This window comes from Prionailurus bengalensis, chromosome C1 (assembly GCF_016509475.1).
Source record: "Prionailurus bengalensis isolate Pbe53 chromosome C1, Fcat_Pben_1.1_paternal_pri, whole genome shotgun sequence".
Classification (NCBI taxonomy): Eukaryota; Metazoa; Chordata; class Mammalia; order Carnivora; family Felidae; genus Prionailurus; species Prionailurus bengalensis.
The window spans coordinates 112053632-112071891 of record NC_057345.1 but is presented as its reverse complement, the minus strand read 5'-3'; the positions used below and the strand labels follow the sequence as shown (position 1 = coordinate 112071891).

At 37.5% G+C, this 18260-nt stretch overlaps 1 protein-coding gene across 1 annotated transcript in view; it reads right to left on the bottom strand.

Moving 5' to 3' along the window:
• Positions 1 to 7571: 7571 nt before the first annotated feature.
• The window catches only part of MAP3K2 (mitogen-activated protein kinase kinase kinase 2), a 103527-nt gene continuing 92838 nt past the window's right edge, over positions 7572 to 18260 (bottom strand). The window contains exon 17 of the mRNA XM_043576474.1: positions 7572 to 16919. Coding sequence (XP_043432409.1) covers positions 16694 to 16919 — 226 coding nt within the window. The 3' untranslated portion in view covers positions 7572 to 16693. The remainder of the gene's footprint in view (positions 16920 to 18260) is intronic.

Sequence of the window (18260 nt, the reverse complement as noted above, 5' to 3'; positions counted from 1 at the left end):
TGTAGTCAGTCAATGAAATATTTATTGAGCATGTTTATGCGTCCAGGCGCATAAAGCGTCCAGCCACTGTCTTAGTCTTGCGGTAGGATAGTGAACAAAGTAAAGGCCCTAAATTCTGACAGGGATGTGGGCAGTAAACGCATACGGCGTTCTGTACTCTAAGAAGAAAACAGGGCTCAGAGTAACAGCGCCATCCAAACAGAGAGGACCCCCCCCCAATGCCCCTCTGAAGTGTCATTACTTGAGCAAAAGATCTGGAACAGCCAGACGCTGTCCCCCAAGAGAGGAGCAGTCGGAGCCTAGGACTCGGCCACACAAGTTTGGCGTCTCAGAGGAAGACGAGAGGGGAGTAGTGTGGCTGGAAGAAGGAGAGAGGGAGGACCCACTACTGTACATGTAGGTAGTGGTTCTCAAAGTGGGGTCTCCTGGCTGCATCGCCGTCAGACAGAAATTGGTTCAAACTGATGAGAGAGGCACAGATGCAAAGTATCCGGCCCCACCCCAGACCTATTGAATGGTAAAACTCTAGGGGCACAGCAGTCTTGTCATCCACAAGATGAGAACCACTGATATAGAGCCTTATAGGCCATTGCAAAAACTTAGATTTTATTACAAAATAGGAAACTACTGGAGAGTTTTGAGCAGAGAAATGACAATCTGATTTAATATTAAAAAGTCAGTCTACACTAGCTGCTGTGTTGAAGATAGCCTTTACGAGGTCAAGGGCAATGACTGCAGTACTCCAGTTGAGAAATTGCTGGCTTTACTAGGGTGGTGGGGATAAAGATGAGAAACAGTGGTTCCAGTCTGAATGTATTTTGAAGATAGAGCAGGATTTGCTGACAGACTGGGTATTGAAAGTGACAGAGGAGTAAAGGATAACTCCAAGATTTTTGGCTGCAGCAACTTCAAAATTGAGGAACCTTAAAGAAGGTACAGGTTTGGAGTGCCTGGAAGGCTCAGTCAGTTGAGTGACTTTTGATTTCGGCTCAGGTCATGGTCCCAGGGTCATGGGATCAAGCCCCATGGGGCTCCGTGCTGAGCATGAAGCCTGCTTAGGATTCTCTGTTTCCCTTTGCTCCTCTCTCCACCCCACTCCCCCACCCCTGCTCTCTCAGAAGAAAGAAGGCACAGGTTTGAAGGGGGGGGGGGATTGGACATATTGAATGTGTCTGTTTGAGAGCCATAATAAAATACCCCAGGTTGTATGACTTAAACAACAGAAACTTATTTTCTCACAATTCTGGAGGTTGGAAGTCCAAGATCATAGTTCTGCTCTCTTCCTGGCTTGCAGATTACCACCTTCCTCCTTTCTCACTGTGACCTCACCGTGGGGTTGAGGGAAGGGCAAAAACTCTGATGCCTCTTCCTCTTCACATAAGAACAACAGCCTTTCCAGATTAGAGCCCCACGTGTATGACTTCATTTAATTTTATCACTTCCCTACAGGTTCTATCTCTGAATACAGTTCACATTAGCAGTTAGGGCTGCGACATACAGATTTTAAGGAGAACACAATTCAGTCTATGGCAGTGTTCTAATAGACAATTGAAGGCAGTTGGATCTAAGCCTGAAGTTCAGGGACCTAGAAACAGAAGTTGGGGAATTGCCAGCATACGGTACTGAAGCTATAAAACTGATTGTGGCTGCCTAGGGAATGAATGTAGGTAAAGAAAAGTTCTAGGAACATTTCACAGTGAAGAGGCTGGAAGGTAGAGAACCGGGGCAACACCAATCAAGGAGCGCTCAGAGAAGTAGGGAAATGGGGAGTCCTGGAAGTCCTGCTTTCATTTCATGGCATTTCAAGGTGGAGCAAGTGATCAGCTGTGTTAGACGCTGCCAATCAGTTGAGCAAATTGAAGACTGAGATTCAGCCACCGGATTTGTAATGGAGAGATCAGTTCTCAGCTAAATGGCTTTTAGTAAATTGAAGATTTTTTTGGTCCCTGCTCTAAAAGAGTTTCACTCAAGAAGTGGAGGAACCACACCCTACGCTGGATTTTCTGCTTCTCTAGTTTTCATCTGATTACAGTACTACATGCCATGTAAAAATCTTGAAAAAAAGGAAAAGCATAGTGAAAGCTATTTAAATCATATACAATGCCACTCATAGCTATTTACATTTTGGTTTATTTTCTTCCAGGCATTTTTTTTTCTGTGAGTAGGTGTTTTTATACTACAAAGATGTTACATGGACATATGATTGTATATCCTCCTAAAAACTAAGCCTTTTCACCCTTTGTTAGAATGAATGTTTAATGACTATTTAATTTTTCATGTTATCACTTTATCGTGATTTATTTAACGAAACCCTAATTTGGGAGCATCAGAATAGTTACAATTTATCCTATTATATAAATAGTCCTGTAATGAACATCATCAGATATAAATCTTTAACTCTATCTGGGATTGTTTTCCTAAGTCAAATTCAGAGAAATAGAAATATTGGGTTAAACATATGGACTTTTTAAAAGCTCTTACTGCCAAACCTGCTTAATTTTACTGAAGGAGGTGATGGGGAAGAATGGCCAATCTAACATTTTCATAATTAAGAAAATATTTTGTGAACTAATATTTGACAAAAATATTCAATGGGGGAAGCTTAATCTCTCCAAGAAATGGTGTTGGGGAAACTGTATAACCACGTGCAGAGGAACATTACTCATAAAAATCAGCTCTAAGTCTAAATTTAAAGACTTAAATGTAAAATCTGAGACCTTATAACTCCTAAAAGAAAACATTGGGGGAAAACTCCTTGACATTGCTCTTGGCAACAATTTTTTGGATGTGACACCAAAAGCACAAGTAACAAAAGCAAAAAGAAATAAGTGGGATTACAATAAACTAAAAAGTTTCTGCATGGCAAAAGAAATAACCAAATGAAAAGGCAACTTATGAAATGGGAGAAAATAATTTCAAACTATTTATCTGATAAAGGGTTAATATTCCAAAAAATATAAAGAACTCAATAGCTCAAAAATAAATAATCCAATTTAAAAATGGGCAGTCGAGGAGCACCTGGGTGGTGTGTTAAGTCGGTTAAGCATCCAACTTCAGCTCAGGTCATGATCTCGTGGTTTTTGAGTTCCAGCCCCACGTTGGGCTCTGTGCTGACAGCTCGGAGCCTGGAGCCTGCTTCAGATTCTGTGTCTCCCTCTTTCTCTGGCCCTCCCTGCTCATGTTCTCTCTGGCTGTCTCTCTCTCTCTCTCTCTCTCTCTCTCTCTCTCTCTCTCTCTCTCCCCCGCCCCAGAAATAAACATTAAAAAATAAATAAATAAAAATGGGCAGACGAACTGAGTATTTTTCCAAAGAAGACATACAAGTGGCCAACAGACACATGAAAAGATGCTCAACATCACTAATCATCAGGGAAATACAAATCAAAACCACAATGAGCTATCACCTCCACACCTGTTCGAACACTATAAGATATAACAGATGTTAGGGCGTCTGACTCTTGATATTGGCTCATGTCACAATATCATGGTTCATGCGATGGAGCCTTGAATCAGGCTCAGCACTGACAGCGTGGAGTCTGCTTAGGATTCTATCTCTCCCTCTCTCTCTGCCCCTACCCCACTCTCAAAATAAATAAACTTAAAAAAAAAGAGAGACAACAGATGTTGGCAAACGTGGAGAACAGGGAACGCTGGTGTACTGTTGGTGGGAATATAAATTGGTACCGCCAGTATGTAAAACAGTATGGAGGTTCCTCAAAAATTAAAAATAGAACTCCCATATGATCCAGGAATCTCACTTCTGGGTATCCATCCTAAGGAAATGAAAACAGGGTCTCAAAAAATTATCTGCACTCCCATGTTCATTGCAGCAGTATTCACTGTAGCCAAGATATGGAAACAACCTAAGCGTCTGGCAATGTATAAATAAAGAAGATGTGGTGCATATATATATACAAAATGAAATATTCAGTCATGAGAAAAAGGGAAATCCTCACATTTGCAATAATATGGATGGACTTTGAGGGCATTATGCTAAGTGAAGTCAGACAGAGAAAGACAAATACTGTATGGTATCACTTATAAGTAAAATCTAAAAAAAAAAAAAAAAAATACTGAACTCATAGAAACAGAGTAGAGCGGTGGTTACCAGGGACTGAAGGGTGGAGGAAATGGGGAGATTTTGGTCAAGGAGTAAAATTTTCAGCTAGAGATAAGTAAGTTCTAGGGAGTTAATGTGTAAGATGGCAATTATAGTTGATAATACTGTATTACATGCTTAAAAGTTGCTAGACATTAGATCTTAATGTTCTCACCACACACAAAAGAATAGAAATCATGTGACATGATAGATACTGCTGTGGTGTAATCATATTGCAATATATAAGTGTATCAAGTCAACAGATTGTATACCTCAAACTTACACAATGTTGTATGTAAATTATATCTCAATAAAGCTGGGGAAAAATATTTGGTAATAGGCAAAAACACCTACATTTATCATAAAAGTTTAAAAAATTATGTGGAAGCAAAAATAATAACCACTCATAACTCACCCACCACTTGAGTAACACATATATCCTCCCGATATTTTTTCTGTTTTTAAGCAAAAAGTGGGATCATACTATATATCTCATATAACTTGCTTTCTTTCAGTCAGTAATACATGGTGGAGAGTTCCATTGTATGAATATACTAGTTTATTTGCTCAATATCTGTGATGGTTCATTATGTGTGTCAACTTGGCTGGGTTATGGTATCCAGTTGTTTGGTCAAACACCAGCCTAGATGTTGCTACTAAGGTATTTTTTTTTTTTTTAGATATAATTAACATTTACAAGCAGTAGACTTTAAGTAAAGCAGAATATCCTCAATAACACAGGTGGGCTGCATCCATTCAGTTGAAGACCCCAAGAGCAAAGACAGGTTTCCCAAGGAAAAAGGAATTCTGCCTCCAGACAGCAAAACAGTTTTGCCTCTCTGGAGGACCCTAATACAGATTTTGCTAAAGGGAAATGGGGTGCTGCTGTAACAAATAACCCAAATATGCGACCTGGAGGGTGTTGTGCTAAGTGAAATAAGTCAGACAGAAAAAGACAAATCCCTTATTTTACTTATATGCAGAGTTTAAAAAACAAAACAATTGAACCAACCAAAATAGAAACAGACTCATAAATACAAAGAACAAACTAGTGATTGCCAAAGCGGGGGGGGGGGGGGGGGCAACATAGTGAAGGGCATTAAGAGGTACAAATTTCCACTTATAAAATAAATAAGCCACAAGGATGAAAAGTCAATAGGGAATACAGTCAACATCGTAATAACTTTGTATGTTGACAGATGGTAACTACACTTATCATGGTGAGCATTTTGTAATGTACAGAATTGTTGAATCACTGTTGTACACCTGAAACTAATATAAATATATTATGTCGGGGTGCCTGGCTGGCTTGGTTGGTAGAGCATGTGACTCTTGATCTCAGAGTTGTGAGTTCAAGCCTCATATTGGGCATGGAGCCTACTTTAAAATTTTTTTTAATTTAAAAAAATATATATTTTGTCAACTATACTTCAATTAAATTTTTTTAACAAAAATATGGGGGTAGCTTTAGAATTAGGTAATGGGTAGAGGATGGGGGAATCTTGAGATGCAGGATAGAAAAAAACTAGAATGCCTTGAAGAGACTGTTGATAGAAACATAGACATTACATGTGACTCTAGTGAGACTCAGAGGGAAATGAGGATTATGTTATCGGAAATTATAGGAAAGGTGATCCCTGCTATAAAGTGGCAGAGGATTTGGCTGGATTGTGTTCTGTTGGGTGGAAAATAGAACTTGGAAACTATGAATGAAGTTGGATGAAAAGGTCGAAGGTGTGTCCTGGTTTCTCCTTGCTGCTAATAGTAAAACGTGAGAGAAAAAGATAAATTGAAGAAAGAATTGTGAAGCAAAAAGAAAGAGGGAAGAATGACTGGAGGGCAGCGCAGAGGGCCCCCAGAACGGGCAGGCCCAGGGTACTACAAATCTGAGTCTATGGACCACCTCATTGGTTGTGAGGTGTCAGTGTCACCAGCCACTGGGCTCCTCAGGACAGAGCATGGAGATAGCGACGATTATTCTCCAGTCTTATCTTTTTTTTTTTTTTTTTTAATTTATTTTTGGGACAGAGAGAGACAGAGCATGAACGGGGGAGGGACAGAGAGAGAGGGAGACACAGAATCGGAAACAGGCTCCAGGCTCTGAGCCATCAGCCCAGAGCCCGACGCGGGGCTTGAACTCACGGACCGCGAGATCGTGACCTGGCTGAAGTCGGACACTTAACCGACTGCGCCACCCAGGCGCCCCTACAGTCTTAAAATCTAGTGGAACTTGCTCTGCTAGGTTTCATACTTGCTTGGGACCCATGTCCCCTTTTCCCTTTTGACCTCGCTCTTCTGGAATGGCAATGTCCCTCCTCTGCCTGTCCCACCATTGTGCTCTGAAAGCAGATCACTAGTCTGGTTTCAGAGAGGTTCACACATGGAAAGGAATCTTGCTCCAGCATGAACCCTTACCTGGGGTCTTCTCCATAACTGATCCGGGTGATTTAGATGATGAGATTTGAGTTGGTGGTGTTTAGATGAAATGCTGGGCTTAGAGGTGATGCTAGAATGATGAAGACTTTGGGGGATGTTGGGATTGGCTGGATGTATTTTGCATGTGGGGCAGGTATACATTTTTAGGGGCCACAGGGCAGACTATAATGGGTTTGTATCCACACCCCCTGCCCCCGCCCAACAAAAAGATATGTTGAAGTCCTAATCTCCAGTACCTCAGAATGTGACCTTATACAGAAACAGATCTTTACAAAAGGTAGTCAAGTTAAAATAAGGGCATTAGGGTGGACCCTAAACCAACAGGACCAGTGTCCTTCTAAAAGAGGGAAACATACATATACCCAGGGAGGACATCACATGAAGATACTAGTTACGTTGCCATAAGCCAAGGAATGCCTGGGGCTACCAGAAGCTAGGGAGAAGCAAGGAAAGATTCCCCTACAGGTTTCAGAGGGAGAACGGTCCTGCTGACACCCTGATTCCAGGCTTCTAGCCTCCAGAGCTGAGACAATACATCTGTTATAAGTCACCCACTCTGTGATACTTTGTTACAATAGCCTCTATTGTTGGGACATGTAAAGCCTCAATTTTGGGCTTTTATAGACAAATCTTGGCCCATCTGCAACCATTTCCACAGGATTAATTCTTAGAAAATTGCTGGGTGAGAGGATATACAAGATTCTGAGGTTTTTGACTTGCATCACTAAGTTGCCTCTATATGAAAGTATTAATGTAAATGATCTTTAATACTGTGGGAGTGTCCATTCCTTACACTCTGGTAGTAAGCTTTGTTTTTGTTTTTAATCACTGTTAATTTCTGATTTCGAGAATTGAAGTGTCCATTAAAAGACATGCCAGAGCATGTTGGGTAGGACATTACAGATCTATCCAGGGGAAGATTAATTGCAATGTTTTCCAGGTCAGTCTGTGGTTGGTGTCCTAGAGAGTGATCAACTCAGGCAAAGGAGGGACAATTGAGAACACACTGTGTCAAGAACAGATCTGGACAAATCAATCACAGTGGAAATAAATATCAGCTTTATTAACACTCAAAGTGCCATTCATTTATATTCATTCCAAAGTCCAGAAGGTTACTCAGAGTAAGCCTTTGCACCACAATCTTTCAAAAAAATGAACTAACATGTAAGAAAAAGCAATTTTCATTGTGCTAATTATTGCAGGCCTTCATGCACAAGAAATCTAAACAAAGATGTGAGCCAACAATATACAAATTTCCATATAAACAAAGTCATTGATCACTAACAAAATATAAACATGGTTTCCTTTCACATTAGATTTCAAAAAAAAAGCTATTTACCAGCAAGAAAAAATAAGTACATAAAAATTGTAAAACTCAGAAATTTTATACATTTTTACAAGTACAATTTCAAATGAACAACACAAAGTCAAAATGTGCATGAAATGTGGCACATACCACACTGTATCTGGCTTCTGGTAGGTTTTTCTAATCATACCGGCTCCTTGTAACATAATACGTTTAGTGACATTCAACTTCAACAGTGGACTTTATTCCTAATACAAATAATTTTTACGTGGTACCGCATATTAAAAACAAGGCTTTCCTTAAGTACAATAACATTGTCAGATTGGAAATTTAATTTCCAATTCTTTTTCTGCCAGTTACTTAAAATACACAGTACACTAAAGACACAACAATGTATGTTCAAACTTTTCTAAACCAATTTATAGTCAATTACAGAGGATCACAATATGTCAATGTACTGTTTTATAAATGTGGTCTGATTTTGCCCAGTAAGAGAAAAACTAAAAGTTTAAATCTTTAGGGTAGAATATAGGAAAATACCCAAAAACAACAGGACAGGCCAACAGCAACTGCAGCTATAAAAAATCTTGACATCTCTTCAAGACAATTTAGTTTCTCACATTTTTTCATAGCTTTGAGGATTCAAAGGCCATTTTGTGGACAGTGTGTTCTTGCTACTGCTTTAAAACCTAGTTTTCCTCTTAATTTGCATTTCACAGAATTCTCACAGGAGAATTCTATTCCCTTCCTTGCAAGAGTATTTTAATTGATATCTAAGTAAATTTGCATCCAATTCTGGAAATACAAATACATTTTAAATGGTTAAAAACAAAATTAAAAAAATATTTTTGATCAGCCAGCTGAAAATATATTCATATAGTAAATAATCTCTCAGAAAGCTTTTATATATATTTAATTATTCTAACTAAACAGTACGCATATAAAACAAGTTCATAAAAATGTAGAAATAAAATGAAAATAAGAAATTACTGGGATATATACATGTGCCTACAGACAGAAAAAGACATCTCCACACACACATCCCCTGATACACAGAGTTACAAGCATACTTTCAACTTAGTCATGATTTTAGAATACATATAAAATCAGAAAGCGATGTTGAACTCCTGAGTTCTCCAACAAAGATAGAACCATAGATAAGTATACTTTGTAAAAGCAAGAAAGTCCATTTAAGTCAGTAATAGCAGTGCAGTTACTGATGGCTACATCTTGAAAGAAGTTAAAACATAAAAGACACAGACAGTAGTTCAATGCACGCATTCGTGATACTCATACACCCATCAACAATTATTGGTCATAGTAGTAAATCAGTGTACAAATTAAACATTTCCAAAAATGTGCAAAAGTCAACTTTGATAGGAAAAAAACACCTTTGTACATAATTATAAACTGCCCAGCATTCAACTGAGATTAAAAACGTTTACAGAGAGAAACTAATAGATTAAATATAGACAATTTAATGGCTACGTTAAAAAATGTACATTAGGTCAAAGGGTAAATTTACAAATTGATAATCATAGTTTGCAACAATTAAAAGTTTATTCTCAAATTTATCCAAGTTTACTTTTATTTACAATGATACTTGAATAAAAAGAACCATGTGAAATGTAAGAGATGTCAGACATTAAAAGTATTTTTGGTATTAACTCTTATAATATTTCAGAATGCAGGCTAGCAAATTTTAAAACCAATAGCAATAGAAAAAATGTAAACCTTTTACTTACTAATTAAGATTGTATTACAAACAACTGTTTGTTTTTAAAGAAGTATTCTTATCTGTAGACACTGTACTTGCACTTGAACAGGGTATATTGCAAGGGTTTGGCCCACTTTCCTTTGCATAAGCCTTTCCAGCTCAAATGTTTCCACTAGCTCTCTCTTCCTATTCCAGGTGGAAAAGTCTTTGGAAAAATTAGAATATGTCAAATCCATTTTGGAGCCTAAGTATCTAATAGAGCTTAAGACGGGACTCTGTTACTTCTCTCTCCCCTCCAAGTAATACATATGCTAAAATCACCACTAGTTACATGTTTTCTTTTCTTTTTCTTTTTAATTCTAAAAAAATATAAAGGAACACAAAAGTGCTTTTCAGTTTAGTCACAAACTTTACCATTCTCGACTGGCATAAAGGGACTAAGAAATCCTTATCTGGGGACGAATTCTGCACGTATACTGGAGAGCAGGCTCTTCCTTATGTTCCAAAATGTCTATGGCACAAAGCAGACGTCAGCCCATAACCTACTTTTCTTCACAGCTTTCTTAAAAGCCCCTCAAGTCAAACACAAGTTCATAAATGTTAAGACACAAGGAAGAAAGTATGCCACCAACCTGAGGCATCACATGTCAACGTATAAGTATATGCATCTATGGTCAAATGACAATAAGATTGGCACATGTACAAGCTCAAGTTTGTAATGTTTATATAGTTCCATAATAGTTGAAGTAAGTTCTGTATGTCTAAATGCAAATACTGAGCACCTGTCTTTTTACTTGAAGGATAGATTGAGATACAAATTCTACAAGTACCTGCTTTATCACAATTATACTATTAGCTTACAGGTGGGCAGAAGTAACAGTGATCATCATTTTGGCTATGTGTGCAGGGAATATAAAAGCTTTGGTTTAAAGTGATTCTGATAATACAGATTGTGAATACAAACAAGGAGTCATCAGGCATAGGGAATAACAGTACTCACTGACTAGATGCCTTTGCCGTTATAAACTAAAGTATCATACTACTATCAATTAAAATGCATAATTATGAAAAATATGAAGACTTACATGAGACTGTATACAGGCAACAAATAAAAATGTATTCTTTTCTTTACTCTAGCTATGACTCCTCCCTCAACTTTCTGAGACTGAACCATGTCTGCTCTATCACCAAGAGAAGATTCTCTAGACTCCCCTGAGAGCTCATCACCATCTACAGCTCTGACAGGTGAGTATGGAGAGATGGTTGGCCCTGATACTTTCCACCTCTATTATGGCATACCGTCCAGACCATGGCAGAAGTCAAAGCAAAGCTAAAGCAACTATGAAGTAGGAACAGTGGCTTCACAGCACGCCTTCTCAGCCAACCAAAAAGAGGTATAAGACAATTTCCTTTTGAATACTTGGTAAGCTAAGGAAGCTTGTTTTCATAATGTCTGGAAGAATTTCTATTCCAAAGAGCTCATGAAGAACTATGCAAAATCAATTATTTTCTATTTCAGAATTATATATAAGCTATTATACACACACACAAATTCAATTTTAATCTACTTTTACCAACCAAAAGCTTGGCAATTTACAATAAATATCTTTATTAAACAATCACTTGTACTAGCTACTTGTGGAAAATATGCTGGCGTTCCTACCTGAAGACAATTACACTCACCCACATCAGTAGGTCATACACTTTTCAGTTGTTCTTCTAAGAACGGAGACTAATCTAGTTGAACATTCATACCTTTCCCTCCTTCCCAGCCCTGCCCCAACTCCCACGTGCACACAGACAGACACACACACACACACACACACACACACACACACACACACAGTCTCTCTCTTCACAGAAAAGTAAGAGTTTTTAGTCAAAATGTTAATTAAAAGTAAGGATCAGAACTGCTATCCCTGGATTCCTTGCGCATTGCCCTAAGTCTCATTGCCTTAACATTTGTAAACCATTTAAATCACCTCTTTAGGGCAAAATCAACTATTCTAGCCCTGCTATGAAAATCATCACTGAACCATGATATACAAAGAATTTGGACAGTGCCAATGTGACTGACAGTCAAGTTACCAACCTGCAAAAAAATTTGCTATGTCTCTTTAGAATTAGAATACCTCTTTCTATCCTTATCGTAGGCATTCAGGTCTAGTGGAGACTGCACTTTGTCTATCATAGACTAACGCTAATGTTTCTCTTCTAACATATATAGATGTAAAATATGTACATATATATATGTAAAATAAAAAGAGGTAGAAAAGGGTAGGAGGAAGCAGGCATTAAGAAAGATTTAAGGGTCAATATACAGTCCCAAGGCCAAATGAACTCTTGAAGCCTACTGATTTTGGAAAAACCTTCATTTCGGTGGGTAACTTGAATTATTATTGATATAAAATAAAATTAAGGCATACAGAGAAAAAGGCACTACCAAAAATGAACAATTAAATTGCTTTTCATTAACAATTAATCAATCTTAAAATTCAAATAAATATGAACATTACATCTGTAAAAAGGCCAAACTTAATATAAAATAATGAGGTCTCAAGACAGTGTCCTGATCCTGGCATATGTAACACTGTTGACAGGATTCAATTTCTATCAAATGTTTTGGGCATTTTAATAGTTTAGACTAAAAAAAAAAATTATTTTCTCTTTGAAAGAAAAAGCAGGGAAAAAAAACCTATGGAATTTATGCCCCTCATCACAGGAATTGAGTAGGTACTGAACTTTTATATAAGAGGGAGTTCTGAGAAAGAGGCCACCTGACCCCAGAGGGTCCCTCCAATTTGGGGATACTTTTAATCTCTGTTAATGACATTTTAGTTTGTAACAGCCAGATTACCCAAAATTGCTTTCTCCTCATTTCATAAAAAACAACAGCATTTTAAAACATCACTGCTGGGGGCACCTGGGTGGGTTAGCTGGTAAAGTGTCCAACTCTTGATTTCCGATTCGATTTCAACTCAGGCCGTGATCTCATAGTTTGTGAGTTCCAGCCCCACAATGGGCTACACACTGACAGTGCGGAGCCCGCTTGGGAAGCTTGCTCTCTCCTCTCTCTGCCCCTCTCCCACTCCCTCTCTCTCAAAATAAATAAGTAAACATTTAAAGAAAAAAGAATTTAAAAAAATCAGTGCTGAACTTTCAGAGTTAGGGTATGCCATAAAATAAGAATCCATTTGCCCATGTTTCCTCCTAGACTGTGACCTACTTAAGGGATAAGTTAATCTAGTACTTGACATAATAAACCACAATTATTGAATAAGCAAGTGAAAAAGACTCACCCTCTTTAAAAGAAATTGATAGATTCCTATATTTGATTGACACCAGGTGACTGTGTATCCAGCTACTGGTCTCTAGACCCCAAATGAAACCATTGGCACAGAGCTCTTCTGTGGGTCAATCTGAATCTGACGAACATCTTGGCTTTTGCACCCAAGCTTGGTCATCCCTATAAACTATTCAGATTTGATTTTCTTAGTGTCTTCACATATCTTATAACAATTCCATCTCAGAAGTACTACAGACCACACCTGACATATATAAAAGCTAAAGCAGCAGAGAGCTATTAACGAAATAATTCCACCTTCTTCATGTACTTTCTATTGGTAATAAAATAAAGCCTCCCTCATATGAAAGCCAATTCAAGTTTTCATTTTCTTTTATATTTCTGTCTATGCATTAACATTCCAATCTCATAGAAATTATGTAAGGTTGACTGCCTTTGAGAACTTTCTAAGGCATTTTCAAGTTAGAAACATGTTTTATAAATGAGAAAAATTGAAAAATTTTCAAGATATTCATACTGAAAATTTCAAAGTCTGTATACTTTTAAATACATTTTAAAGAATTACCATCAAAATTTCCATTAGTCATTGTGATGTTTTTTAACCCTTTTATTCAGTACAGTTTGTTTGCAATGTAAAAGATCTTGTATTTGGTCCAAGCCTAAGTCATGCCATTTTGAATCTCTCAAGGCCTACGTAGAAAGATATTTCCTGAAAAGCACATATAAGACTGCTAGTGAATCTTCTCCAGCACCAAAAAGTCTGCCACTATCAAAGCAGAACACATTTTAAAGGCACAAAGTCAGCAGTCTGGCCATTTTCCAGCCTCAGCAAAGAAATATTACAGTATAGAAGAATCAGTTGTGCATTTAAAAAACAAAATACATTGAGTCATCTTTAAAAGTTCAAATTTCATTTGTTGATCCATACCATTATTAGAAAGAAAAAATTGGAGTGTTATATTTAACTGCCCCTAATGGGGGGGGGGGGGGGCGAGGTTCTTTTCAATTTTTTTTTTTTTTAATTTACTTTTGGTCTTTCACACCTCATCCCACTTCAAGCTTTTTTGTTCTAGTAGTTTTTGTATAATATATTAACTTTTATTGTGGTTTTGGTACCTTTACAACTTGTTTGAAATAAATTCACATCACATTTTATATAGCAATTCTGTAAACTATTAGTCTATTTTAAAGTCTTTACATAAAGAACGATACTTTCCCACATTTTCCTTATAAAACAAAGGTCTTCTGCAGCAGTGTTAAAGCAGTAATTTCTTTTCAGGTGAATTTATTTTCTATGGCACTTAGAGAAGAAAAAAGAGACTGAAGAAAGCAAATGATTTTGCTTTGGGTTTCACAGTCCCCCAAGATTTCTCTCTAAAGAGCATCTGTCTCATATTCTACACTGCTGGTTACCCTGACAGACCAAAAATGAACCCAAAGGAAATCAAGACTACACAAGACAAAGGAATGAAGGAAAAGCCCACTAGTCCAGATACCATCTTGCTCAAGCAGAAGAGATGCCTTCACTCATAAAAGATAAAGAAATTATAATAGATCCACATCCTTGGTTACTATGTTTATAGCACAAGATTTGGCAGTTGATTTTCCAGGGGAAGGGCCACTAATTCATATTCTTCTTTGTAAGCTGCTTCCTTTGATTATGAGCGTATGGAAGAAACTTTGACAAGCATATTTGTGCTTTGACTTTTTTCTCAGCCTAGCTAGTGGTATTTCAAATATTCCTACAGAAAATGCCAGATAGGACCTTGATATAGGAAACCAAGATCTACCTATCTTCAGAAACAAAGTAATTTAAAAGAGTCCCTAGAAGAGCATACCTTTAAGCAGAAAATAAAATACCAGAGCTCCTTATGAACCCTATAAAAGGCAACACATTTAGGGCCTCCAAAAAGACTATTTTCTAACCTTTAAAAATAAAGCACTTACCACTTGCTTTAATATGTTGAAAAAATCGCAAGTAGCCAAATTACTGATGTTATTGATATTTTTCAGTAGCATAAGTCCATTAGAGCTAATGGGAGTTTCTCAGCTGCCTCTTTCCACTGGATGCCCTTGCTCTTAGGGAATACGCTGTACTAGAAATACCTTAAACCTTCCCATAAAATAGTTAATACTCTTTTCTGATATGCTTTGCTTTTCTCACAATTATGAACTGACTTTTGAGGAAAGAATACATACAGATGGCTGGGTTTAACAGGTTCTGTGTTTAAATTCATTTTGTTTCTACAATGGAAGGTACTGGTTTTGGTGTAATATGCAGCTGGTAAGGAAAGGATTGCTATCTGATGTTTGTTGAGATCGCTCACCCTTGACTTAAAGTAGTGGTATCTGCTCTTGTAAAACCCTCATTATGCACTGTGCATCACTTTCTCTCTGAAATTTACTTTTTGCAAGGACCCTGCTCTGCAAATGGCTGTTTTCAGTTTATAACTGGGGCTGGTCTTTGCATCAGGGTTCTCAACTTCAGCACTTTTAACATTTTGGGCAGGATAGTTCTTTACTTGGGGAACAGGGTTAATGTACTTGTATTGTACAGTGTAGTTTGTTTGGCAGCGTCCCTGGCTTTGGGACACCAGGTGCCACTAACATCCTTCTAGTTGTGACAGGAAAAATCATCTCTGGGCACTGCCAAATGCAAAGCAAAAGTAACCTCATCTGACACGTGAGAACCACTATTTAACATGGTAACTATTTTTTGGTGCTTTAGTATTCTGTGATCCCAAGAACAAGGATTTTATCTCATGACACTAGCTGTAACACATGATACTCCAAGTTAAATTCTTAGTTCCCAAAGAATGTTATCCATGGGGAATCAGGAGCTAGAAATAGGGAAATACAGTATACATGATTTTGATTATTTCTTTTTTCCCTTAATTTTGGGACTGTCTACCTCTGATAAAGAACACAGTTGCAAATATACTAAACAATATTTAGTTCTTCTTTTCCTTATTTCTTTTGACTGGCAAATGTGGTTTCATCTGCTCGCATGCTGATATAGAGCAATCTTTTTTTGCCGTTTAATTTGGATTTGCTCACTGACTTCCCATATCTGCTTTAAACTAAAATAGTACCGTTTTTTTTTTTGTTTTTTTGTTTTTTTGTTTTTTTTTAAGCAGAAAGCTATCCCTCAAGGTTTACAGATTCCAGTAACATGGATCTATTATAGTGTATTTGCTTATTATACTGGTTAGAATTAACGAATAAACATACCTCTTAGAGATTCATATTTTCTATCGAGATTCCTACTGAGCAAAAAGCTTGGTAGACAGAGGTTAGGATCTAAAGAATACAGATATAAGAAGGAACCTATATTCTTTGAGTACCTACCCTAAACTCAAGTTTAGGGCTCAACCCCACAAATGAGGATCTATTTTAAATACTATCACTAAAAACTACAAATCATACATCATTTTCTTCTCCTTGTTTTTCATGTCTCCCCATCACCACGAATCAATCGGTCAGTGACGCAGGGAAAGACTCTACAATCTTTAGGTATTTTAAATGATTTGTTTGTACTAAAAAGAGTGACTATGTACTAAAGTGCTTTTATCTCTCTGAACCACATCAGTACATTATAAAAAATTAAAAAAAATAAAAGGAGTTTCAAGTTCTTGAAAGGGAAAAAAAAGATTAAATATAAAAAATTTAGGTTACTATTATTAAACAAACTTAACCAAGAATCAAGAGAAATACTTTCCCTCTTGTCTTTTTCTCCCCATCTCTCTTTTTTATAAAAAAGAAAAGTGCAGTCAGAGAGAAGGTGAATGAATTGATGGGAGCTGGGTAGAGGCACAGTAGAGGTACCGGCTGCTAGTGATAATGCACAAACATGTGCCTTAATAGTTCATCAGCTGAAGGTCTCAGTTTGGCCTCTATAAAGATCCGTTTGAGGAAATCTCGAGTATAGTCTGAGACATGAGGTGGCAGCTTTGGGTTTGTTGGCTGAGTGGCAATTTTAAAGATGGCAGCCATAGCTTCAAATTCTGCCCAAGGAGGCTTTTCAGTTAGCATTTCCACCACAGTACAGCCCACACTCCTAGAAAAAAAAATTACACAAACAGTATCACCATGAAGGAAAGTCACTTAATGACACGAGAAACAGGACTGAAGTCCATATACATTTAAATACAACTTGACTTCAAGTTTAAAGTTTCATTGAAGGATTATAATTATATAAAACTAAAATTTAAAGGTAAAATCAATGAAAATAAACCACAATAAGGGCTAATTCAAATGGTTAGGCAGAGAACATTATTAATTTTATAATTTTTGCTTGATATTATGTAATTCTCTAACCTGATTATTAAATATTACTTCTGTCTTACAAAGGACACAAACATTAGAAATTCTGTTTGCCTTGGGGCACCTGGGTGGCTCAGTTGGTTAAGCGCTGGACTTCAGTTCAGGTCATGATCTCACAGTTCATGAGTTTGAGCACCACATCAGACTCTGTGCTGACGGCTCAGAGCCTGGAGCCTGTTTTGGATTCCATGCCTCCCTCTCTCTCTGCCCCTCCCTCACTTGTGCTCTGTCTCTCAAAAATAAACATACATTAAAAAAAATCTTTTTAATAAAAATAAAAAGAATAAAAAAAAAAAAAGAAACTATTTGCCTTTAGGTGCCTAAAATGATTAATCTATTAAACACTTTTCTCAGTGAGAAATAGAAAATAACCATTTTATGTTCTCACTTACAATTATTAAAAAACTAAAGATTAACTGAATTACAAGATACTAGCAAAAAAGGTTAATAACTTTCAAAGATCTTCAGGGAAATAAAATGAAGGTAGTTTTCTAATGCTGAAATCTGCTTTAGATGAAATCCTGTCTAAAGAAAGGAAAACAGGTTCAAAAACTCCTTTTGTTTAATTATTAAGCCACAAAGAAGCAAAATGAAGGGGCACCTGGGTGGCTCAGTCAGTTGGGTGTCCAGCTTCGGCTCAGGTCATGATCTCATAGCTTGTGAGTTTGAGCCCCCGCATTGGGCTCCGTGCTGACAGCCCAGAGCCTGGAGCCTGCTTCAGATTCTGTGTCTCCCTCTCTCTCTCTCTCTCTCTCTGCCCCTCCCCCGCTCACACTCTGTCTCTCTCCTTCAAAAATAAATAAACATTAAAAAAAAAAAAAGCAAAATGAAAATGATAGTAATCCTTGTAATCCTGACATCTGATTTTTAAAAAAAAATTTTAACGTTTCTTTATTATTGAGAGACAGAGACAGAGCATGAGCATGGGAGGGGCCAAGAGAGGGGGAGACACAGAATCCAAAGCAGGTTCCAGGCTCTGAGCTGTGAGCACAGAGCCCGATGTGGGGCTTGAACCCACAAACAGTGCGATCATGACCTGAGCCGAAGTCCAGCGCTTAACGACTGAGTCACCCAG